This window comes from Centropristis striata, chromosome 14 (genome assembly GCF_030273125.1).
Source record: "Centropristis striata isolate RG_2023a ecotype Rhode Island chromosome 14, C.striata_1.0, whole genome shotgun sequence".
In the NCBI taxonomy this organism is placed as follows: Eukaryota; Metazoa; Chordata; class Actinopteri; order Perciformes; family Serranidae; genus Centropristis; species Centropristis striata.
In genome coordinates, this window is record NC_081530.1 from 1,121,241 (window position 1) to 1,148,510 (window position 27,270).

General features: G+C 38.2%; 1 protein-coding gene across 1 annotated transcript in view; it reads left to right on the forward strand.

The window, feature by feature from the left end:
* Positions 1-1,520: 1,520 nt before the first annotated feature.
* angpt2b (angiopoietin 2b) overlaps positions 1,521-27,270 on the forward strand; it is a 41,574-nt gene continuing 15,824 nt past the window's right edge. Inside the window, exons 1-6 of the mRNA XM_059350194.1 lie at positions 1,521-2,572; positions 7,553-7,708; positions 8,364-8,485; positions 12,520-12,752; positions 14,760-14,884; positions 22,520-22,621. Of these exons, the coding sequence (XP_059206177.1) occupies positions 2,264-2,572; positions 7,553-7,708; positions 8,364-8,485; positions 12,520-12,752; positions 14,760-14,884; positions 22,520-22,621 (1,047 nt within the window). The 5' untranslated portion in view covers positions 1,521-2,263. The remainder of the gene's footprint in view (positions 2,573-7,552; positions 7,709-8,363; positions 8,486-12,519; positions 12,753-14,759; positions 14,885-22,519; positions 22,622-27,270) is intronic.

A 27,270-nucleotide genomic window follows, 5' to 3' on the forward strand; every position in this document is an offset into this window, starting at 1 on the left:
GCCTATATACGGTTTATAAATGATGATTAAACGTTAATAAACTATCTGTTTACCATTTATAAATAATGGGTTTTGTAAAGTGTTACCAATACTTTAATTAAAAACAAAGTGAGAGGTGGACACAGCAGACCAAAGGAAACAGACCGTGTTTGTTCAGCCAACAACAATAGGTAGAGACAGAGCAACAGAGGCTGTTACACTGCAGCTGGTGTAAAAAAGAAGAACCCAGTTCTATCCAATACCACCGATTCGACACACTCAGACTGAAACAAAATTCAATATCTGCTTTGGGAAAAACTGACATTGCCATGAAAGCAGCAAAATATGTCAGAGCATGTCACAGCCTGAGGGAGAACCAGCAGAGCAACAATACCTTCAAAATCTGACACTTTTTTTGTTTTGTCATCTCTTTGCTTTTATGGTTCTCACCGTTTATTATATTCAACTGTTAAACTACTTGTTACATTGTCTCATTTTAATCATTTATTTTCAATGATTTCTTGGAAACAATTGATTTTTTCTTTGCAGTAGAACACGAACAATAGAAAGGAAGTTGTTTAGTGAAGTTTAGTGCATATTGTTCATATACTATATATATATATATATATATATATATATTGTTTGCAGTGTATCAGTGGCAACAACTCTTGACCTTGAGAACTCATATCTGTGATTATATATTCTCAAGTTCCACATACTTGTTTCAGAGCTTTTGACCATATTTCACAACCTTCTTCTGCATGATAGTTGAAAACTCTCTGAGATACCGTAAAGTTGAAACAGTTGAAAAATCACATAGCTGAACCTTGTTTGAAATATTTTACTTTTTTACTTACGTACTAAATTACTTTAATGTTATTATTTTACTTTTACCTTTTTAACCCTCTATGGTACGACGTTGCCATACGGCAACAAACCCATTTTAAGCCTTCTACATAAATACAATACATCCCCAGTTATGATGCAATGAATTAAAAGAGAGGTGGGATTCTAATTATACCAATAGCCAACCAATTACTCATGATATGGCACAAAAATTTGAATTAAATTATGAAAAATGTATTTTTAAATAGTTTTTACTTTCAAATGAGATGCATCTCATGCATGCATTCAGGCTGCTGGGGATTGTTCAGACTATAACATGAGTTTTTAAATAAATGTTATTACAATTTTAAACAAAACTGTCTTGTTTTCATTACTTTCCACTATCGTACGGTGTTGCCATATGGCAACGAACCCTAAAAACTACTTCAAAAATAATATTTTTTGAAAATATCTCTTGATTATGTTTACTTGGTCTATTTTAAGACAAAAAAACACCCCAAACCTTTTTTTTACCAACTGGGATCATAATGCGTACCATAGAGGGTTAAAATACATTTTATTCATAGTTTTTTTTTGCAGGACTTTACTTTAGGTCATTATGGTCATGCCAGTGAAGCAAATTAAAACTTCAGAGAAAGTGATAAGAAGAAATAGAGGAAGCAACAGGAGAAAGAGAGTGGGAGGGGGCATAAAGTTGTCAGAAAGTTCTTGTGGTGAGCAGTGTGTATTTTTGTAGCTTCCTCTTCTAACCCCCGCAAACATGAGCACCGTAAGAGGGAGGGAGGGAGGGAGAAAGTGAAAAAGGGAAGGCTGGTTGAGTGATTATGTGCTAAGGAGGTGCATGTGTGTGTGTGTGTGTGGAGAGGTACGCCACTCTCTCTCTACTTTAAGAGCTTTACCACTTCAGCCAACATCCCCTCCTCTCCTCCTCTCCTCCTCCTCTCCTCCGGACCAACGCATGGACTTCAAGCTGCTTGAAAAGAAGGCAGAGAGGAAGGCAACTGTTCAGAAGAGAGATAAATGGTGAGAGGGAAGTCTGCTGTTGGTTTCCTGGACTGGAGTGTTACAGTCACAATAGGAGGCAATCCCCTTTTCCTGTGTGTGTGTGAATGTTTTCCGTCCGCCCTCACGAGGACCAGCGGGAGCAGGAACTGGGCTGAAGAAGACTTCTGGATGCAGCAGCAAAGAGGAGGACCAGCCAAAAGAGGAGACGGCAAAGTGATAAAACAGAGAGAGGAGCAGCAGGAGTTGGACTGAGAAGACAGGAGGAAAGGAGTCAAAGTCTTGAGGGACTTTTTAACAAAAGACAGGAACAGATAGAGGAGATACAGAGGAGCAAAAGGAGCAACTCACCTGACTCACTCCTCTGCTCTGCCAGGAGGAGCACCTCCTTATTCCCCTCTCCTCCCTCCCTCCCCTCCCCCTCTCCTCCCCTGACATGGGCCCGCTGACCCTCGCCTACCTGGCCTACCTGCTGACGGCCGTCATCAGCTCAGAGCGCCAGCAGCACCAGGTGCAGCACGGCGCCTGCAGCTACACCTTCATCCTCCCCGAGGTGGAGCACTGCCGCCCCTTAAAGGACTTCCAGGTCACCAACACGCTGCAGAGGGACTCCCCGCCCGAGGCCGACCCGGATACCAGCCAACCCAAGCCGGCCAAGGCCCAGAAGGAGAGGCCTTCCTGGCAGGAGAGGAAGTTGGAAAACCTCGAGAGTGCCATGGAGAATAACACCCAGTGGCTGCAGAAGGTAAGGCCTCTTCAATGTTGACTAAAAAAACACTTTCTCCTTTTTCTAACCATTCTTCCTCTTTCCACATCACATTTTGAGCCTGCAAACCATCAAACAAAATCATGGAAAAAAACATAGGATGTCCACGGAGGACACCAACCTATAACATCTGTTGACAAGCCGTCATTATTGATAAATTCAGTGCTTAGCTGGGATTTCCTGGATGCTTGCTGTGTGCATATCTGGCCCCATGTCAGCCTGGTGTACTAGTGTGTGTTTAAGACCACTGGGTTGCCAGAAGTCCCTGTTGCATGTGAGAGGAGAAAGACAAGATGAAATAAGTTTGCTAATATTAGACGGTGCCAAATATGTCTCGCATAGTTAAACCTTCTAAATGAGCATTGTCCCCACAGGCAGCAGCCACTCACAAACTTCTCCTTTTAGCCCGTTCATAAGCTCGTCGCGGGAAAACTTTGTGTACCAAACTCGGTTGACATAAAAATATAACAGTGAAAAAAAAGAGTGTTTATCTGCTGGAGACACATTTCAGCATGGCCGTTGGCCTTTGCAGTTCCATTTAGCCTGGATTATGACTGACTAAAATGAAATGATGCGATTAAAAGTGGCTTCACAATAGTGTTTTCATTGCTAAGGTCATCAGGGCGCAGAATCAGTGTCGGGCCATTGTCTCGGACAGACTGACTGACACGCCACCCCTCTCCACCCAGCTCTCTATTCTTGTCTGCATCACTCAGAATATTTATGGTGTACGCTAATCCTCGGGCCGATTATAAGGGTTTGTGTCGAGTGTTTAGATTGGCTGGCTGAGAGCAAACATGTTGATTATATTTCAGGATTTGAAAACGGGGTATTATGAATGCTAAAGCGCTTCCTGTGCTTCTGTCACTCAACACTCTGCTTCGCCAGAAGATTGTCTCCATTTTCTCTCCTTTTCTTTCCCTTTAACTTTCTCCTCTCAATCTCCTTTTTTCATTTGACACTCCACTTCTATCCGGACCATTCTGCACCTCTCGGCTGGTGAATGTGTCCCATCTAACACCTCGACTCTTCCACCAGCAGATCTCAAAGTATTTGTCGATCTTGCTCACACACCTGGAGACACACGTGTGAAAACAAACATGCACTCAATTCCCATGTGCACACTGTCTGATGCTACGTCTATGAACAGGAGATCTAGCTTCCCATGAGGCCACACTGTGTGGTGGAGACACTGTAAAGAAGAGGACTAGATGTACAGTATATTACTCATGCATGAGCATCACATATTGCACACATATCCGGGCATATTCTGTGCAGCATGTATTCTCTCTCACTCGCTCCCTCTACACCAAAGCTGTGATATGAGCGTCCATAAAGGAAAAGCAGTTTAAATCCCCTCATCTCCAGAAAAAAAACAGCTCCACTGACACATATCTTGCACTGTTGCCAAACTTCCTCCACATAACGTCTGGAATGAACACACAGATCCAACATTTCAACAAGTCCCCCCCAGCAGGCCACAGTGATGCATAAATGATGGAACCGTAGGTGGGATTTCCTCACAAACACAGCACGACCCTGGAGAGCCTCTTTTAGATATGCACGAGGTTATGCTGACCTTTGACCCCCAGATGGCAAAGGCTTTTCAACACCTTGTGGAGCTCATTAAGCCGATCTGCATAAGTTCGGTGGAGAACCGGTGATGTGAATGCGGAAGAGCTTGAGGCAACTGTGTGTCGGTGAGTCTGTGAAACTTTGTACGATCTCACTCAAATCTCCCCCGGGACAATATGACCCTTACTGTGAGCCTTCAACCTAAACCCCTTGAAAGAAAACACACACACACACACACACTCAGGAGCACACACACACACACACTCAGGAGCACACACACACTAATCCAGCATGTTCCGCTGAGGAATCTCCAAGTGGATGAGTGCAACAGGACTGTATTAATGTTCCAGATTCCTTCTTTGGTGTTTCCAAGAAGAAACTCGTGTTTGTTTTCTTTTGTTCTAAACCCCCGATGCAGCCCCCCATCTGGTCCCTTTGGCCTGCTGCTGCTGCTGCCCTGATCCATTGGCAAGAGGATGTGAGCCTTTCTTTTCTTAGTGTTTTTAAAAGAGCCTGTGCGGATTATGCTAATGCAAAAGTATTGCGTAGAGATCAAGGTGGCCAGGCTGCCCTCAGGTGACCTGATTTCTTGGGCCAGTAATATTTCATTAAGTGAGTATGTCACACACATTACTCACATCATATTGGTTTCCTTTTTCTTTTATTTCCTTTAACATTCACCCCTTTTTCCATCTTTAACCCTTTATCAGGCAAAGAACTATATTTGGTAACTTCAGGTAATATTTCGAGAAAAAAGTTGCAAATTTACAAGATTAAAGTGGCAAATCTACAAGAAAAAAGTGGCAGATTTAAGAGATTTAAAGTGGCAAATCTGTGCGAGAAAAGTCGCAGATTTACAAAAAAAAAGAGGGAAAAAAGCAACTTTTTTCCCCCAGATTCACCACTTTAACCCTTAATAGGACACTCATTGAAATACTTGCAAATTCCAAATTTCAACCCTAGAGAATATTGGAGGATATGACATACAGCCAGAATGTGTAAAAAAAACATATGTTTATAATATTAATAATAATATTTTGAGGAAAAAGTTTACGAGATTAAAATGGCAAATCTACGAGAAAAAAATGTGCAGATTTATGAGATTTAAAGTGGTGAATTTGGGAGAAAAAAGTTGCTTTTTTCCCACTTTTTTCTTGTAAACCTGCAACGTTTTCGCACAGATTTGCCACTTTAAATCTCTTAAATCTGCCACTTTTTTTCTCGTAGATTTGCCACTTTAATCTAGTAAATTTGCAACTTTTTTCTCAAAATATTACCTGAAGTTACCAAATATAGTTCTTTGCCTGATAAAGGGTTAACATTCTCAAACATGACTTAGAAACATCTTTAAGAGAATAAGAGTCCATCCAAAAAACAAAAACATATTTTTCAATTTACCTCTAGGCTTATCTTGGCAAGGTCTGCACCAATTTTTTTGAAATTTCAGTAGATACTAAAGCAGTGGCTCGTCCAACTGTACCATCTCTTTATGCAGAATCTCTTTCCAGAATCAGTGTTCTGGTTACTGCTGGATAGTCCAAGAACACGATTTCAATGATTTTCACATCAGCAAGTCCTTCAACAGAAAGTTGTTCCAATCAAAACACCAATTGTATCTTGTCTATTGTACTGGAGCGGTGGCAGAAATCCAAATAAAACCAAAGTTATCTGCAAAGTTACACAGCCTGAGAATAAAGGTTATAAGAGTCACTTTGGTGGCTGCAAGAATTAATTCATCTGTGGTGAAAGTATATTTAAATGGTTTTGCAATGGCACATCAATAAATTCATAATTTTCATGGAAACATATCAATTCCTGTGTTTCACAATCATTAGCATGAAGCAGAACAGCAGGCATGGATGTTTCCCTGCTCTGCTGTAATTGTAACTGAGAACAAATGTGTCTATTGGCTCGACAAATTAAGATATCAAGTGATACAACTCCCATGATTTTCTCAGCAGCAGTCCCTGCTCCCTCTTAGACACAATAAGACAGAATTAGGCTCCCAAATGTGATTTATCTGGCTGCATAGTGCAGCGTGTCACTGAGCTGCAATTAAATGCAATTGGCAGTGTGAGATGGAGTGTATCAAGACCTCTGGATGGAGCTCCATCACAGAAGCTGTAATAGGAACACTTTGGACAGGCGGCTGATAGCAGCTTCAATACACCCGGCTGATTATGATGCAGGGATCTTTGCTTCCTCCTTTGGAAATGGCTTTAATCCGCTTGGTAATCTCTTCATAACCTTCGCTATGGAGGGATTCTTTCTGCTGTCTCAGTTGTCCTTAAGTAGCAAAATATGAGAGATGGATTTACAGAGAAAAGGGAGGAAGAGACAGTTTGAGTGAAAGAGGGAGTTAGTGAGAGAGATCAAGAGAAGTAAGAGACAAAGAGAGAAAGATTACCAGCAGACAAACAATTTAATTGCAGTTTCGTCTCTATTTGCCCACTTGGATCAGTATTTTTACACTGCATAAAAGATAGAAAAAGCCCTCTCCTGTGGCAAGGCATTAGCATAATCCCATTCCTCTCTGAAATGGGCATTCGCATCGAAGAAAACAAACAATCGTCGTCTCATTTGAATTCTCTTCGATTTTCGTGAATAGCCACTCATTAGCTGGATACTTCTGAATGCTTTCTCCTTAGAGACTTCATTTTCCAGTCATGTGGTTTAACGAGTAAAGTCTGATCTTTACTCCCCACAAAAGTCATAAATATTAATGTTCTCCGGTTCGATATTCTACTTTGCTTTATTGCGAGGCACAGACCATTGCCCGTTAAACGTCAAACAAAATTCCATCGTTCACGGCGGGGAAAGCCGAATTTGTCTTCCAGATGGCGTTTGCTCAAACCGAACACATTAATAAGAAAATCAATTTATTGGAGCAAGATGGATGCCATCCTATTTTTACTCCCTCTGCAACATATGATGGGTTTTGCCAATGCTTCTTTCTCTGACCTTGTGATTGATTACAGAGTGGAGACGACTGTCCCTGAAGTCCTGCGTATGGATATCATGATGTCAGCCTCCTGCTTTATATCATTACTGGTTTTTTTGAAAATCCCACTGAAAAGTCTATACATTGAACACTTTTATAAATGCAACAGTTCTTATCAGCCTGAGGTAGACCTGCAGATGGATAGATGGGTGGAGGGAGACTGCAGGAGCCCTAGGGGTATATATATATATATTCCATGCCTTTCATCATAGTACCTGAAAGGATTGAGGTAAAAAGACAGATCCCTGTAAGGTTGCTGCTTTCACACTGCATCAAGGTGTCAGTGGACATATTACCTCCTAAAATATAATTATCACCACAGTAAAAGTTAGGAATCTGACATGTCGGATAATATTCTCAGAGTCTGCTTGTCCTCTGTGCAGCTGGAGGACTTCATCCAGGAGAATGTGCGCTCTGGGATGGAGGAAATGAAAAGAAGTGCGGTGCACACACAGACAGCTGCCATGCTGGAAATGGGAACCAACCTCCTCAGCCAATCAGCAGAGCAGACCCGCAAACTGACAGACGTAGAGACCCAGGTGAGTCCATCAGGAAGGATTTAAGCAGCCAATCTGAATGAACAACTGTGGGGTCACACCTATACAATAACAAATGCTGTCACTTGCGAAACCGCTTGGCGAATAGCTAATTAGATGTAAATCAGATGTAACCCGCTGAGAAGTCATGCCCAAAGGTGGCTTTAAAACAGCTGGTATTTGGTTCTACGGGCTCTGATTGACACAATGAGCTGAGCTCTGCGTCTGACAACAAGCCAATTAAAACATAAAGCTCAGTAGCACAACGCAGATGTGTCTTCAATCATGCCACAGAGCTGTTATTACAGATTGGGCTGTTTTGGTCCTCATGCTTTCTTTTTCTCTTATCAAAGCCGATATATAAAACCCGCAACCTGTACAAATATCTGAGCTGCTTTGTTCAAGTTTTTGTTTCATCTGCAACTTCAAAACATGTCACAGGTGCCTGTGAGATAATTCCTGTTCAGGTTTTTATTGTAAGATCAAAGAGGAAGCATTATGGGCCTTGTAATATGCTGCGTGACATTGTTTATCCCCAAGGGGGCTTTTTATGAATTCAGCTGGTGGGCAGCTCTTTTTTAGCCCCATCAATCTTTTCATCAGTACGCCTGATCACTCATGTCTTCTTCTGATTCTTCTGTTTTTTATCAATCTATAGGTGTTAAACCAGACAAGTCGCCTGGAGATCCAGCTGCTGGAGTACTCGCTCTTCACTAACCGGCTAGAGAAACATATTCTCCTGCAGACTCAGGAGATCTCACGCCTCAGTGACAAAAACAGGTGAGCACACACACATTTCAAAAGATTATTCAGGCGTTCAGGCAAGTGCATTTTTACGCACTGCGAGACTTCAAGGGTAGGTTTTTACTGTGCAGGCACTTCATTTTCAGATCCGTTATGTTACTTAAAGTGGTAATTCATGAGGCCTTAATCTCTCACTTCATCACAAGGTCATGATATGCAGTCATTTCTGCAGGTTTTTGGTTTTCTGCTTTCATAGTCAAGGACTACGCTTCCCAAAATGTGGTGTTTTTTCTTGTAATTTTTTGTTAGTTAGTCTTTGGTTACTGCAGGTGGGGACAGTTTTTGCTGTTTTTCTTTACTGATTCCAAATAAGATGGAGTAGGAAAAATAACCAGCATCTCATCAATAGCACCAATAAGTGTTTTCCAAAAAGAAACAGCCAGGCTTGAAAATGAAGCCAGTGCTAAAGTGTCTAACACCTGCATTCTGTATAATGGTCAGCAGAGGGCGACTGTATTGGTTGTGAAAAGAAGTCAGACTATATAGAGGTATATGAAAGCAGGGCAGAAAAAAGTCACTGTTACAGTTAACTGTGTGTTTGTCTTAGAGTTTTAACCCCTTCAAAGTGTGTTGACTGAAAAGGTAGTTGTAACATTTTTTGTCTTTTGAAAAAGCAACTTTTTTCTCCCAGATTCACCACTTTAAATCTCATAAATCTGCGAATTTTTTTCTTGTAGATTTGCCACTTTAATCTCGTAAACTTTTTTCTCAAAATATTATTTTCGTATGTTGTTTTACACATTCTGGCAGTATGTAATATCCTCCAATATTCTCTAGGGTTGAAGTTTGGAATTTGCAAGTATTTCAATGAGTGCCCTATTAAGGGTTAAAGTGGTGAATCTGGGAGAAAAAAGTTGCTTTTTTCCCACTTTTTTCCGTAAATCTGCAACTTTTTTGGCGCAGATTTGCCACCTTAAATCTCTTAAATCTGCAACTTTTTTTCTTGTAGATTTGCCACTTTAATCTAGTTAATTTGCAACTTTTTTCTCGAAATATTACCTGAAGTTACCAAATATAGTTCTTTGCCTGATAAAGGGTTAAATGTTTTCCATTTAGACAATCTAATCATTCTTAATAATGGATGCCCTTCCCTCACCAAGCTAGCTAAGTGGTGCTAGCATTAACTGATAACATATCATCCTTCCTGATCTGTTCAAAAAGCCGAATTTAAGGCTTCAAAATTGGCATCCAATGGGTAATGTTACGAAGATTTAATCCATTATTTGTTACACAGTCCATGATATTTTCTCAGAAAAAGGTTATTTGACATGTACTGGCAAAATATCTTTAAAAGTTGAATATACTGTACATGCACACGTATAAAACCAGTCATGCAACAGTTGGAAATTAATCTGTTGAATAACTTTTGTAAACAGGGCACTTAACAACAATATAATCAGTGGTGGAAAGTAACTAAGTACATTTACTCAAGTACTGTACTTAAGTACAGTCTTGAGGAACTTGTACTTTAGTTGAGTATTTCCATTTTATGTCACTTTTTACTTGTACTTCATTTCATTTTTAGGCAACTATTGTACTTTTTACTCCACTACATTTAGCTGCCAGCTTTAGTTACTTTAGTTACTTTTCAGGTCGAGATTCAACATAAAACATAATAGATTTAAAATTTGTACTAATTAAACCACACAAAAGTATATTAAGTAGTTAAAATTAGCCCTATGTTGACAACAGTAAATTTAAAGCTTACATAAATGCATCAAAAATAATAATACAATAATATATTTGGACAATCTGAGTGGGTCAATTCTGCATTGCGAATACTTTTACTTGTGATACTTTAAGTACATTTTGATGCTGATACTTTTGGACTTTTACTGAAGTAAGTTTTGAATGCAGGACTTTAGCCTGTAGTGGAGTCATTTCACAGTGTAGTATTAGTACTTTTACTTAAGTAAGGGATCTGATTACTTCTTCCACCACTGAATATAATACACATTGTTTAAGCTAGAGTGTGTGTTTGCCAGTGTGTGTTAGGAGGGGTTTTCTATTCTTCTCTCTAGGAACACAAGGTCAGATTAGGGCCAGGAGAGGTTAAGGACAGGACTGTTTTCTCTCTTTCTATCTAATTGTTTATCATTCCTCCATCTGTACCAAGTGTGACCAGGAGAACACAGCTCCAACACCTGCTACACATCTGGCCCCGATCTGCCCTTTTGGCCCTCGTCCTTCAAGTCTCTGACACGCAAATAAATGAATGCATCTTCACAGGGGTAGACACCATGACGGGATGCATGAAATTAGAAAGGTCATAGCGGATCTGCAGCCAGGCAGCTGTGGAATAAAAGGGAACTGTAGTGGTTGCAGGGGGCTACTGCTGATCCTTCAGGGCAGGGAGCCAGTTTCTGAACTGCTGCCAACTAAAGAGAGCAGAGACGTGTTTGTTTTCATAGGCATTTCATGTAAAATACTATTGGCAGGACGCAGAGCATTTTGTGGAGAGGGGGTGAAGCAGTCAAATAGCAATATATATTACAATAATAATAAAAAGCACAAGATCATAAGCATAACAGTTTAATTGCCCGGTATGTAATCTGATCCAAAATACTATGTTTGTTCTGTCAGAGCCTCTAACTGTTGAAACATTGCTGCGCCGTACTTTTCACTTTGACTGTTCCTCAAAGTAAAACACACATAATGGAGAACAATTTGTTAGCTTGCTTTGCCACTTTTATTGAGTGTTCCCCCACAAAGCAAATATGAAATGGAAGTGATGTTAAAAATGATTTGAATTGATCCAACTTTCCTTGCAGGCCACATACTGCGCCGCTGCCTAAAGTGGGAGATTGAGGACACGTTTAGTGCGGTGGCTGTTTGAAAAGTAGCTTGTTCAATCTGGGTGGCTGGATTGTTTCAATAAATAACGGCTGCACAGTCGTTAGTCAAAGCCATAAAGATCAGGCGTCGGGGATTTATGATCTTCATTTGGAGGCGGGGGTGTGGCACTTGTGCACACACACACACAAACACACACACAAACACACACGTTGTCAGATTGTTGCCTGGTGGCGATGATGGAGAGGTTTAGCATGCAGGCCCATCTGTGAATGCTGCTGCAGTACAGGTGTTTATATGATGTTAGCCCGATGAGACTGTCCCGCTGATGTCTATTAGTCATCATCATGTAAATGTGCAAGTTTGTGTAACCTCTGCTGAGAGATAAACGCTGAGTGGATAAATTCTACACCTGCACCCACTCTCTAATACACTGCAAAAAAAAGAAAAGTTGGGTGAGCTCAAATTTCAAGGCAACAAACTGCGATAACATTTTAAGTTGGACAATTAAACTAAATATTTTAAGTTTTGTTTTTGAGTTTGCTCAACTCTGAATTCAGATTTGTGTCAACTCAACTGTAAGTTGTACTAATTTATAATTTTACATTGTAATAACTTTTAATCCTTACTTCTGCTAACTTCTGCAATGTGCTGAATTGGCACGATTGTAACGCCGCTATGAAATGTCAGCTAATGTTGCGACCACAATTTTGAGTTAGCATTGATACGCTAATGGCTACTCTTGTAGCTGTAACAAGCAGCGCCGCTAGCATCAGTTAGCCGCTAGCGTCAGTTAGCCGCTAGCCTTCCTAATGACCGAATTTCACCACTTTCCAGCATTTCCCAACAAAGAAATAAGAGTTATCAGAACTATTGTCCCTTGTTGTGAACCCCAACTTAAAGATATAAGTAACAACAACTCACCAACTTGTTTTTGAGCAGACAACTGGCTTCCTTTGTTGTGCTAACTTACATTATTGCCCTAAATGTCAATAATTTATATTTCCAAGTTTTACCAACTTAAATCACTGTTTTAGGCCAAAAAATACAAGTTGGCTTTTTTGCAGTGTATCATACCATTCAAGAAGAATCTGAACACTTATAATATTATATCTTTTGATTCGTACTTTTCTCTGGAGCACTGTAAACATGATTTTTAGGTAAATAAGTCAATACTATACTCTAATAATATTTTTTTTTTGCTTTTTTTTTGCTAGTTTTCTGGAACAAAGGCTCTTAGGGCTGGAAGCTCGCTATGGGAGGGAGCTGCAGGGCTTGCAGAGTGAAAAACAGCAGCTTCAAGAGCTCCTGGAGAGGCAGAGTCGACTGGTCAGTCAGCTCCAGGGAGAACTGGGCAGCTCCACGCTAAACAGCACCTTACTACAGAGGCAGCAGGCCGTGCTCACTGACACCGTGCAGCAGCTGCTGGCCATGGTCAACCACTGCAATGGTAAGGCTGAATGAGCTCATTCTACTGCTACCACCAGCTATTTGAAACAAAAGATATGCATTTCTTTACTTTACTTTCAGTCTAGTTTGCTGGTTGGCACCATCTCCCACCGCCTCTGTTTCCCCCTGTTCTTCCTTTCAAAAAAAGACACAAAATGACCGAAGAAAGACATAAAATGACCAAGAAAGACACAAAATGACCCAAAAAATAAGACATAAATGACCAAAAACGACAGAAAATGACCAACAAAAAGACACAAAATTACCAAAAAAACACAAAATTAAAAAAAAGACACAAATTGACCAAAAAAGACACAAAATGACCAAAAAAAGGAAACAAAATGACCAAAAAGAGACACAAAATGAACAAAAAAGACACAAAATGACCAAAAAAAGACACAAAATGACCAAAAAAAGACACAAAATGACCAAGAAAGACACAAAATGATCAAAAATATGCATTTGCATAAGGAAAATGTTGCAAGGTGTGGTAAATACAAAGGAAATTTCACACAATTACATAAAAAAATCAAAGGAAAGACATGTTAAGATGCAGGATTTGAGAATGTTGAAAGTTGAAAATGTTCAACTTGAGCGAGAAATATCCATAATGATGAGTTGCAAAAGACTATCAGCATTTCTTTTACAACTCATAGCTCTGATGAATCCAGACGCATTTTAAAAGTCTTTTGCATCTCTGTCTTGCGGACACACCCGACAAAGCATGAATTCAGACTTTTTACATTTCTACAGCATGATATAGTTATTTTGGCATACTTCTTATCTGTTTACCACAATTAAATCACAGCAAAATCTGTTTATTTTGGGTTCATACCATTGCAGTACTGCAAATTTTAATTCAATTTAGTCGTTTAATTTAACACACTCTTTGCAACTCCAGATGAGGTTATGAACCCAGACACAGCCGAGTTTGGTTTTCTACCATATCTGGGACTTCCATAATAGCTACAGAGAAGTAATATTGGTTATTTTGGTGGTCAAACTAATATAATATCAATATAATAAAGAGGACAGCACTCGCTCACTAGTATTTGGCACACGATTGCTGATGTCCTCCTATGATTCATTATGTCCTTTGTGCAGAATAGAATGACTCATAGAATAAATAAATGCCAGAATTTTATGTAGGCAAAAAAAGGGATCTACAATATTTCATTTAGTGGGCATAGGATTCGTGTTTAAGGTTAAAAAAATAATATATTCACCTGGAACAGCTTGTAATTCAAATCTCAGACACATGTGTTTAGATCATGGGTCTCAAACTCGCGGCCCGTGGGCCAATTGCGGCCCTTGTGACGATATTTTGTGGCCCTCACCTTGATATGAAAGTTTAATGTGAGTTTTATATGAATGGAACTTTACCGTGTTGTGTGTGGAAGGTCCCTTTATTGTGCAAGCTGGAGCTTTGTTTCACCTGTTTCTATGACGACGTTAACAAAAAGAAAGGCAACTGCTACTGGACCGTTTATTATCTGCCATGTTGTTGTGACTGGAAGAAGTGGAAATGTTATGTAATGTAATTTTGTGTCTTTTTTTGGGGTAATTTTGTGTCTTTTTAAAATATTTTTGCATCTTTTTTTTCTAATTTTGTGTCTTTTTTGGTAATTTTGTGTCTTTTTCCTTATATTTTTTTTTTTTTTTTTTTCGTTATAATTTTGTTGTTTTTTTTTTAGTAATTTTGTGTTTTTTCAATCATTTTGTGTCTTTTTTGGTCATTTTGTGTATTTTTTTTAAGTAATTTTTTTTCTGTCATGTTGTGTCTTTCTTTAGTAATTTTGTGTCTTTTTTTGTCATTTTGATACTGCCTCCAGCGGCCCCCAGGTAATTTGAGTTTGAGACCCCTGGTTTAGATGCATGCACCACAGACATGAAGGCTTAAGCCAGAGCTTAACATTACAAGATAACTCACATATGGGTTGGGATTTGTGTGTAAAACCCATGAGGTTGCCATCTGTAAAGAAATGCTTTTTTTTTTTGTTTGTTTCAGAAATCTCCAGTATGCCCAAGGAGGAGCCGCTTACTTTCAGAGACTGTGCAGAGATCCTGCGCTCTGGAGTGACGGAGAGTGGAATATATGGCATACGCCTCCCCAACTCCACGCAGACTGTCAAGGTAGTAAGACTTTAAAGGTCACTGGCCTTTTCCTGCAAATATCACCTAACTGACTGTGACATGAAACCTTTTTGTCAGACATTTTACCCATTTTTCTTTCAGTAATTAGTACCAGGATCATTTCTTTTTGAACCAAAGCTCAAAAACACTACATAATGACATTCAGAGGGCTTATCATTACTTTCTGGACCGCAGTAAACACTGGGAGGACAAACTAGTCTGATGTAATGGTAATTTGCAGGGGCTTTGATGGAAATGCCATGCTGGGTTACAGAGAGCTAAAATAATAAGCAACAGGAGCATTATGCCCCGCAGGCTTCATGGTGAGAGAGTGAGCTGCTGAATGCAAAGTCAGAAAAGCTTCGGAGGAACCTCGGCTGACCTGGAGCAGCTAGCTAGCCGCTCGCTAGCTCCACCATGGCGTCCATCAGCAGGCTAGCCTTTCTTTGAATCACAGCTAGCTGTTGCTGGGATTCTCACTCTCTGAGCTGAGAAAAAACAGAAAGATAGCAGTGGAACAGTTTTTCTGTTATTCATTACTTTCAGTCTAGTTTGCTGGTTGGCACCATCTCCCACCGCCTCTGTTTCCCCCTGTTCTTCCTTTCAAAAAAAGACACAAAATGACCGAAAAAAGACACAAAATGACCAAGAAAGACACAAAATGACCCAAAAAAAAGACATAAATGACCAAAAAAGACAGAAAATGACAAAAAAAAACCCACAAAATAACAAAAAAAGACACAAATTGACCAAAAAAGACACAAAATGACCAAAAAAAGGAGACAAAATGACCAAAAAAAGACACAAAATTACCAAAAAAATGAAACAAAATGACTAAAAAAAGACACAAAATGACTAAAAAAAGACACAAAATGAGAAAAAAAAGACACAAAATGACCAAAAAGACTAAAACACATGAATACTTTAACACAGTGGAGACAGAGCTGATTTGACCTGAAGCAGCTAGCCCCTCGCTACCTCAACCATGGCGTCCATCAGCAGGCTAGCCTCTCTTTGAATCACAGCTAGCTGTTGCTGGGATTCTCACTCTCTGAGCTGAGTAAAAAAAGAAAGACAGCAGTGGAACAGTTTTTCTGTTATTCATTACTTTCAGTCTAGTTTGCTGGTTGGCACCATCTCCCACCGCCTCTGTTTCCCCCTGTTCTTCCTTTCAAAAAAAGACACAAAATGAGCGAAAAAAGACACAAAATGACCAAGAAAGACACAAAATGACCCAAAAAAAAGACATAAATGACCAAAAAAGACAGAAAATGACAAAAAAAAAACCACAAAATAACAAAAAAAGACACAAATTGACCAAAAAAGACACAAAATGACCAAAAAAAGGAGACAAAATGACCAAAAAAAGACACAAAATTACCAAAAAAATGAAACAAAATGACTAAAAAAAGACACAAAATGACTAAAAAAAGACACAAAATGAGAAAAAAAAGACACAAAATGACCAAAAAGACTAAAACACATGAATACTTTAACACAGTGGAGACAGAGCTGATTTGACCTGAAGCAGCTAGCCCCTCGCTACCTCAACCATGGCGTCCATCAGCAGGCTAGCCTCTCTTTGAATCACAGCTAGCTGTTGCTGGGATTCTCACTCTCTGAGCTGAGTAAAAAAAGAAAGACAGCAGTGGAACAGTTTTTCTGTTATTCATTACTTTCAGTCTAGTTTGCTGGTTGGCACCATCTCCCACCGCCTCTGTTTCCCCCTGTTCTTCCTTTCAAAAAAAGACACAAAATGAGCGAAAAAAGACACAAAATGACCACCAAAAAGACACAAAATGACCAAAAAAAAGACATAAATGACCAAAAAAGACAGAAAATGACAGAAAAAACCACAAAATAACAAAAAAAGACACAAATTGACCAAAAAAGACACAAAATGACCAAAAAAAAGACATAAATGACCAAAAAAGACAGAAAATGACAAAAAAACCCCACAAAATAACAAAAAAAGACACAAAATGACCAAAAAAAGGAAACAAAATGACCAAAAAAATACACAAAATTACCAAAAAAAGACACAAAATGACCAAAAAAGGAAACAAAATGACAAAAAAAAGACACAAAGTGACTAAAAAAAGACACAAAATGACAAAAAAAAGACGCAAAATGACAAAAAAAAGACACAAAATGACAAAAAAAAAGACGCAAAATGACAAAAAAAAGACACAAAATGACCAAAAAGACTAAAACACATGAATACTTTAACACAGTGGAGCAGCTAGCCCCTCGCTACCTCAACCATGCTAGCCTCTCTTTGAATCACAGCTAGCTGTTGCTGGGATTCTCACTCTCTGAGCTGAGAAAAAACAGAAAGACAGCAGTGGAACAGTTTTTCTGTTATTCATTACTTTCAGTCTAGTTTGCTGGTTGGCACCATCTCCCACCGCCTCTGTTTTCCCTGTTCTTCCTCTTCATTTCCTGTGGGTAAGGCAGCCAGGTGTTAGCCACTGGTGCCATGTGTTTCCTGCCAACTGGGGCCAATGTGCGTTTCCACTGATGCGAGTTAGTACTCCCCAAATCATTGCTGCTTTCAATCTATGCCATCTAATTCCAATGTGGCTGGCAATCTGGGTGGCTGCGTGAAAGTGGGGCAGATACAAATTGCCCTATTTTCAATGCAGAGAGCGGGCTTCCTCAGTTGGACAAGAGACAAAAAGCATACATATTCTTGTGGAATGCAGATTAGGCTATATGAGACCGAATGATCCATCTATGAGACTTTTAATCACCGTGGTTGTGAATAATGATGGTATTTACTGAGCAAATAATTCATAGTTTGGATCAGCTTCTTGTTTTTTTATTTTTTATTACAGTGTTGCTACGTATGCACAGAGCTCATAACATTAAACACATTAGGCCTTCTCTCTAAACACATATTGCAAAGTAACTATTGTGTCCCCAGAAAGCCCTTTACAAATAATAGCCACAGCATATCTTTTTCAAAAATCATAATAACACTTAAATTGTCTGGATTTCTACATTTTATTCTAATGGATTTGGCCCTAACTGACTCCTCGCTGGATAAAAATAAATTATTCTGGAGTATTAAATATGGACCTGGTTTAAATCAGAATAACAGCACCATTTGGGAAATGACTTAAATTAATCTATTTCTAGATCCTGTTTTTGTATTCAGTGTGATGCCTTTAAGGCCAGAACATTGGCTTAATGTGCCAGGGGATAATCACAGCATATTGCCAGTCCGCTCTGTTTTTCTGAGGTACAAAGACCTGAGTGCCTTTTGACCTTGATTTAGCTTTCCTATTCTGGGAAAGTGCTGGAAACTCTCATTTCATTTCTAGCAGAAAATAGCCAGTTGAGTTGTTGAAATGGAGGGACCCGTGGGACGCTGTTCACATCGAGCAGCTTCCATTTCACCCGACTCTTGAGACAGGTCAGGGCGCTTTTTGTGGTGGACAACAGGCAAGCAACCAGCCAAACAAATCAATTTTCTCTCATCAGTAATTAACCGCAGCGCAGGTCGAAGGGGTTGTTATCGAGTCAGAAATGTCACTGAAAATACCTATAATTTGAGGTGACAACATTGCATGGAAATTCAAAGAAAACTGACACAGTTCCACCCTGTATAGCCTTGAGGTATGCACACTGAATAATACTCATTCAATTAAACGGGATCTAATCTTACCACCCATGGGAGAAACTCATTTCATCACCAAAGGGAAGCTGGAATATGACCAGTTATACACCTGGAGTGTGTAAAACAAGTCCCTTAACCAGTTTGAATTTGAGCCTCTCTTTGAATCACAGCTAGCTGTTGCTGGGATTCTCACTGTCTGAGCTCAGAAAAAAAAGAAAGACAGCAGTGGAACAGTTTTCTGTTATTCATTACTTTCAGTCTAGTTTGCTGGTTGGCACCATCTCCCACCGCCTCTGTTTCCCCCTGTTCTTCCTTTCAAAAAAAAGACACAAAATGACCAAGAAAGACACAAAATGACCAAGAAAGACACAAAATGACCAAAAAAGACAGAAAATGACCAACAAAAAGACACAAAATTACCAAAAAAACACAAAATAACAAAAAAAACACACAAAATGACCGAAAAAAAGACACAAAATGACCAAGAAAGACACAAAATGACCAAAAAAAAAAGACATAAATGACCAAAAAAGACAGAAAATGACCAACAAAAAGACACAAAATGACCAAAAAAACACAAAATAACAAAAAAAACACACAAAATGACCGAAAAAAAGACACAAAATGACCAAGAAAGACACAAAATGACCAAAAAAAAAGACATAAATGACCAAAAAAGACAGAAAATGACCAACAAAAAGACAAAAAATGACCAAAAAAACACAAAATAACAAAAAAAAACACAAAATGACCGAAAAAAGACACAAAATAACAAAAAAAAGACACAAAATGACCGAAAAAAAGACACAAAATGACCAAGAAAGACACAAAATGACCAAAAAAAAAGACATAAATGACCAAAAAAGACAGAAAATGACCAAAAAAACACAAAATAACAAAAAAAAAAGACACAAATTGACCAAAAAAGACACAAAATGACCAAAAAAAGTCTCTCTTTGAATCACAGCGAGCTGTTCCACCCTGTATAGCCTTGAGGTATGCACACTGAATAATACTCATTCAATTAAACGGGATCTAATCTTACCACCCATGGGAGAAACTCATTTCATCAGGATACCGAAGGGAAGCTGGAATATGACCAGTTAAACACCTCGAGTGTGTAAAACAAGTCCCTTAACCAGTTTGAATTTCACATTCTGTCACTACGTGAACTAGTGCAATCCGTTCCTATTTGTTCTCTCAAACATATCTACATATGGCAAAATGTGCAGCCAAGTAAGAAAGAAAACAGAGTGTAACCAAAAACGCAGATGCCTCCTCCTCAACCCCCACTCAGGGGGATTAGAACATGCTGATATGTTAGTTTTTCCTTCCCACCTGGGTCATATCACTGTGTGACACCCTGAAATGTTGGGTTCCCCCCACTGATTCATTCCTGAGGCTTCCAAGGCATCCTTCAAACAACTGAGACCACAGCGTGTTTTATTTCCTCATGAAACTTTCTGCCACTTTTCTCTGGCAAACCACTCCAAAATAATGTCAGTTTATTGATTAGACATTAACCCTTTATCAGGCAAAGAACTATATTTGGTAACTTCAGGTAATATTTCGAGAAAAAAGTTGCAAATTTACTAGATTAAAGTGGCAAATCTACAAGAAAAAAAGTCGCAGATTTAAGAGATTTAAAGTGGCAAATCTGTGCAAAAAAAGTCACAGATTTACAAGAAAAAAGTGAAAAAAACAACAACTTTTTTCTCCCAGATTCACCACTTTAACCCTTAATAGGACACTCATTGAAATACTTCCAAATTCCAAACTTCAACCCTAGAGAATATTGGAGGATATTACATACAGCCAGAATGTGTAAAAAAAAACATATACGGAAATAATATTTTGAGAAAAAAGTTTACAAGGTTAAAGTGGCAAATCTACAAGAAAAAAATGCACAGATTTATGAGATTTAAAGTGGTGAATCTGGGAGAAAAAAGTTGCTTTTTTCCCACCTTTTTCTCGTAAATCTGCAACTTTTTTCGCACAGATTTGCCACTTTAAATCTCTTAAATCTGCGATTTTTTTTCTTGTAGATTTGCCACTTTAATCTAGTCAATTTGCAACTTTTTTCTCGAAATATTACCTGAAGTTAGCAAATATAGTTCTTTGCCTGATAAAGGGTTAATATCAAAAGGTTAAAATGGAAAAAAGAATTAGGCTTGATATTGTCTAAAAACATGTTCAATATTGATATGGATAACAAAACCATATTCTTTATATTCTTTATCAGACCTTTATTTAGGAAATACTCTTTAACCCTTAACATATAATACAGAAATGATGCTGGGGGTGCGATCTATTAATATTATTTTTATTTAACTGGCTGATAATGAACATACAGTACTGATGTTTATTTATTTCATTTTTATTAATTCTTCATTTAAATCGTCAGCAGTTGACTGAAACTGAGTTTATTTTGCTATTTTTTTTCATTAATTCTCTTTTTTCTTAGAATCCATTTCCAGGATTCATTAGCAAAGTAAAACAGTGTATTTATCATTTATAATAATGTATAATAATGTTAAATATTCATTAATAAAGTCATTTGTTTTAAAAAGCAGCCTTTTCATCCACGGATGAAGGAACTTTTGGAATGTACCATTATTTCCTGGACCCAAGAAAGCACAGAACTAAGTGAGAAGTTGTTTTTTTTAATGAGGAGTTAAAGAAAGTGCCGGAAACTGAACAATCAGGCCCTTCTGAACAGGCACAATTATATTTTTTTAAATGGTGAAACAGCTTTACAGCCAATTGCGGTTTGATTCAGTCTCATCAAGCGTGTTTCTTGCAACAGCAGGTAACCGTTTTTCGTGAAAAAGCTCTGATACACCCACTATATATACTACTGGCCCAAACTACTGGAACAAGCAGGTTTAAACAGTGTTATTATTAACCAGATAAATCAGATATTTCCCTCAGCAGCTGTGGAAACCAAGAGAGGTTGAATATTGGACTTATGCCAAGTGGTTTATAACTCCAAATGTGTGATTTTTATCTGGTGAATGTGTAAAATTATTTTTGGCAAATGTGATAACATGTCAACGTTTACTGTATGTGGCAAAAAAAAATAATCAATTAACATTCTAAAGTAAATATAGATCATTGACTAACTAAAGCAGCTATTCTCAACCTTGGGGTCGGGACCCCAATTGGGGTCGCGAGATGATTTCTGGGGGTCGCCAAATTATTTTGGAAGTCAGCTCTGTCTCCACTGTGTTAAAGTGTTCATGTGTTAATGTGTTTTAGTCTTTTTGGTCATTTAATGTCTTTTTTTTTTTGTCATTTTTTGTCTTTTTTGGTCATTTTGTTTCCTTTTTTTGGTCATTTTGTGTCTTTTTTTGGTCATTTTGTGTCTTTTTTTAGTCATTTTGTGTCTTTTTTTAGTCATTTTGTGGTTTTTTTGGGGTATTTTTCTTACTTTTTTTGGTCATTTAGTGTCTTCTTGGTCATTTTGTGTCTTTTTTTAGTAATTTTGTGTTTTTTTTGGTATTTTTCGTACTTTTTTTGGTCATTTAGTGTCTTCTTGGTCATTTCGTGTCTTTTCTGGTCATTTTGTGTCTTTTTTTAGTCATTTTGTGTCTTTTTTTAGTCATTTTGTGTTTTTTGGGTATTTTTCTTACTTTTTTTGGTCATTTAGTGTCTTCTTGGTCATTTTGTGTCTTTTTTTAGTCATTTAGTGTTTTTTTGGGGTATTTTTCGTACTTTTTTTGGTCATTTAGTGTCTTCTTGGTCATTTCGTGTCTTTTCTGGTCATTTTGTGTCTTTTTTTGGGTGATCTGAACTGTGCGTGTGAGATTGTGTTCAGTGAGCGGGGGTCCCGGACAACATGCATGTTAAATTGGGGGTCGCGACTTCAAAAGGTTGAGAACTACTGAACTAAAGGAGCCAAACAATGAGCAACACTCGACTATGATTCACACATTTTGCTCTGTACTCAAAGTGCATTATTATTACCCAGCCCCAAGGAGTAAAGCCTCTTGTAATTGGTGTTTTTTCCACAGGTGTTCTGTGATATGAAGACTACAGGTGGTGGGTGGACGCTGCTGCAGCATCGGAGAAACGGCTCCGTTAACTTCCATCGTGGGTGGAGAGATTACAAAATGGTGAGTTCTGCAGACGATAGGGTTGAAACCCAAACAGTTTCAGGGCATTTCTTTTTTTTGCTTCCGTCACATTTTACATACAGTGGCCTTGTTTTTGTGTAAATCCTGCACTTTAAAACAGCACAATCCTGACTAGAAAAGGGGAGAAATGTGCCTTTCGTTTAAATGGCATAAAATTGGGTCACCACATGGTATATATATTGAATTATTTACATTTTAACAATCTCTACTTACAAAATCTCTTGTCTTGTCCTCTCCACTCCACTCTGTGTAAGTAGCTTGCAGTTCAGCCCTATTTCTGCTAAATTTTCTGCTCATTTTTTTCTGGTCTCAACTGAGTTATTCATGCCCAAGGAGTTCAGAGTTTAGTGGTGTTTTTTTTTTTTTACAGGATCTGGTTATTCCAATTGGTGTATTTTAGGCAAAAAGATATGAGCTATGACTATTTTAAGCTTCAATTTGTTTTGTTTTTAACTGATGGAAGTATTCGACACACATGATCTGTCAGAACAGCCTGTTCTCCTGTCAAAAACGTTAATACAGGCAGCGAAAAACGATGTGTCCCTATTTCACCGTCCGCTGTAAAGCACCCGCCATCATCTTGCTGACATAGTAGTGATTGACCGCCAAGTCAGGTTAAAAGGGCGGATTCACGCATTCAGTTGGCGGTAAACTATTTTTAACTTAAGTTACGTTGTTTACGCAAGTTCCGTGAATTGCATTTTTTAAAGTTTTTTACGTAGCTTGCGGCAGTCACGTGACCCTTGTAACCATTTAATTTCAAGCATTTATGTACATTTATTTATGGTTTAAACTGTCTTTTATAACTCCTCACCAGGAAGTTTTTTTGCGCTAAACCTAAGGTCAGTTGTTTTATAACTAACTCCACTTAAACTGACGCCTTTTTTTTTTTACAACTCGGAGCATACGTGTGTGCAATTTTTAGAATGTGCTGTTGTAGCGCACATATCCTTAGCCTCATAGCATAATTGCCTAAGTCATATTTTGGCCAAACTGTGATATCTGCCTAACTTTACTCTCCTGCCACTGCTGCATCTTTCTGCCTTATTGCATATGTTCTCAGCCTATCAGAACACTTGTTAGAGTCTAAAATCACTTTCTGCCTTAGTCATCTCTTTGACTTAGGCATTTTTGCCGCTACATACAAACCAAACTACATTATTTATATGTAAGAGAAAAATTGCCTCAGTCAGGGCATATTCTGCCTAAGTGACTTTTATCTGTTATAAAATCAATGTGTTTAATTTTTTATGCAAACTTGTTCACACTTCTATTTGAACTTACTGCTACAATATCAATTAAGAATACCAATGGGCTTACTAAAAATTGTGTTTTTTCTTGTTTTCCGAAAACATGCCTATGACACATGAAGGCCTACATGAAACACGACCTCTTCTGCCGTTTCTGTTGGAAAACTTGTTGGTTAGAAAGTTGCAAATCAGACAAAAAAAAAGGCATTTTTTTTGTGTAAATGGTGTAATTTTCTTTTAACCCATAAGAACCCAGACCCAAATATCTTTAAAGGAACATTATGGGGGATATACCACAGACCAAGTGGACTACACAGAACACATTTATGATGTTTTTAAAAAAAATACTACCCCTAAATGTCAAAGATCTGTGATGTGACATAAACGTTACATTGGATGTTTATGGTATTTGTGTTCATAATATTCCTAATTTTAAAATAAATAAACTAGACATTTTCTGCTTACAGAAACACAAATTTGACTTTTTCTTTGCATCTCCACAACATTTAGCAAAATTGTGACATGAATAGTGCTATTTGACAACAAATTATTTTTCTGATTTGTTTTTAAGTAACAAAATAAGAATAAATAAAAACAAATAACCATTGCCTTTTTGTTTGCATCTCCATAACATATATCAAAATTGTGACAGGAAATATGGTCAGAACAAGTTAAATGCAATACAGTACGCCCTATTAATGGATTAGAATTGTTAAATGGGTTTAATCTTAGATTCTAGTAGATTTAAAGTTTTTGTTACAAGGGTGTCACCATGGGTTCTTATGGGTTAATGTAAAACATGCTTTTCAAATCCAGCAGCAGGTTTTGGAGTTTCAGAGAGCTTCATGATCAGTATAGGTTGTATGGATCAGTATTGGAGTGGACAGGAGGTTCCAATAACCGTCCACGGGTGATTTGGCAGCGGGAGGCGTGGGATACCAGCTCGCCTGTGATCCCAGGTGACCTGCGGTTGTTTTATTTGGCCGCCCTTGTGTTCTCTACCACCCTCCATGTTATTGCACCTGCTCTCATCCCCCCCCGTCCTACTCCCACACACACAAACACACACTCTGGTGCACAAACACACACACGTCATGCACTGCAATGACCCACAGAGCACTTCTGTTTCTATCCATCCTTAATCCCAATAGCTTTCCTGAATACACTGTAAAAAATGTTTGTAGAAATTACAGTAAAACACTGTCAAATTGCATCAGGAATGGGGCGTAAAATTAAAAATTGTGTATCACCGTAGTAGGCACTTTTAATTACCGTAAATCAAGGAATAGCACAATTTTTACTTTTACTGTCATGAACTGTAGGAAACGCATTTTTGAAAGTTTTTTACGTAGCTTGCGGCAGTCACGTGACCCTTGTAACTACTTAATTTCAAGCATTTATGTACATTTATTTACGGTTTAAACTGTCTTTTGTAACGCCTTACCAGGAAGTTGTTTTGCGCTAATCCTAGGGTCAGTTGTTTGATAACTAACTCACTTTTTTTTACAACCCGGAGCATACGCGTGTGCTATTTTTAGAATGTGCTGTTGTAGCGAACATAACACACATAAGACAAAATGACAAAAAAAAGACACAAATTGACCAAAAAAAGACACAAAATTACTAAAAAAAGGGAACAAAGTGATCAAAAAAAGACACAAAATGACCGAAAAAAGACACAAAATGACCAAGAAAGAGACAATTAATCCCAATAGCTTTCCTGAATACACTGTAAAAAATGTTTGTAGAAATTACAGTAAAACACTGTCAAATTGCATCAGAAATGGGGCGTAAAATTAAAAATTGTGTATCACCGTAGTAGACACTTTTAATTACCGTAAATCAAGGAATAGCACAATTTTTACTTTTACTGTCATGAACTGTAGGAAACGCTCAGTTTTGCTGTAAAATATAACATTTTCATGTAAAGTTAATGGAGATTTGCCATGATGTGTGAATGAATGACACAATTACTTGAAAAATAACGAGAATATTCACTCTAAAATAGTTTTTGCTGATATTTAAAAAAAAAAAAAAAAAAAGACACAAATTGACCAAAAAAGACACAAAATTACCAAAAAAGGAAACAAAATGACCAAAAAAAGACACAAAATGACCAACAAAAAGACACAAAATGACCAACAAAAAGACACAAAATGACCAAAAAGACTAAAACTCATGTGTTTTAGTCTTTTTGGTCATTTTGTGTCTTTTTGTTGGTCATTTTGTGTCTTTTTGTTGGTCATTTTGTGTCTTTTTTTGGTCTAAAATAGTTTTTGCTGATATTTAAATTTACAGTAGAAAACCCCCTCACTGTATTTTTTTTACGATGAAGTTCTGGCAACCACAGCTGCCGGTAATTTACCGTAAATTTAACAGTTTATTTTTTACAGTGTAGGGAAATTATTGCCAATCGAAGTAAAAAAAAATCCAAATTTAAGCTCTGAAATAAACAAACTGGATACAATATAAACATGCACAAGAGATGATGAAGTTGCTCCAGTGCTCCGGCCTCATCAAGCACCTTTAGCTTTCGTTTTGTTTGGACTTACAGTCAGACACTGCTTCTCTTTTAACCTCATCGCAAAGTTTTTCTGAATAGAATCAATACTCGATTTGCACAATAGAGAAAAACAGAGAAAAAAACACATGCTTGCAAGCCTTTTTGACTGTGTTAAATTACACACAGAGCAAATGAGTGAGGCTAGTTTTGGGATTGAGCAGAGTAGCAATTTGTCTCTCACCCACGCCAACAAATCAATTGCCACAGCTTGGATTGGAAATAGAAAGCAGAGACGACTGTGACTGCAAACTGAAAGAGTGAGAGAGGAAAAGAGAGAGAGAGATACAGAAAAAAAGCTTAAAAAACTCTTTTAAGAACAATATTTTTACAAGTGGATGATAAATATTTGGTTCCAGTTGGGGCGTGGGAGCACAGGGGCCCTGTAGATGGCAGATAACATATGTACTAAAATGCTTCACTGCCTCGGCCCACACTCTATATTCTCACAAACTGTGGTCAGTGTTGTTTAAAATGTTGCACCCAGGCCTTGCTGGTCAGATGATGAATGCTCCAGGGCTCTCACCATGTATTCACTCTCACTTAAGAGCAATAACAAACAGAGAGTTTGACAGCTAGACAAAGTGACTTGGAATCCAGAGGTAAACAAGGAGAAAATGTCCTTCTCTTCTGTTGGACTGGACAAAGAATGCCTAATATCTGCAGATGGAGAGTTCGGCCTTCAGAATGTGATCAGGCTACATCAGGGGTCTCAAACTCGCGGCCCGCGGGCCAATTGCGGCCCTCGTGACGATATTTTGTGGCCCCCACCTTGATATGAAAGTTTAATGTTGACATTTTTTTTTAATAATTTTGTC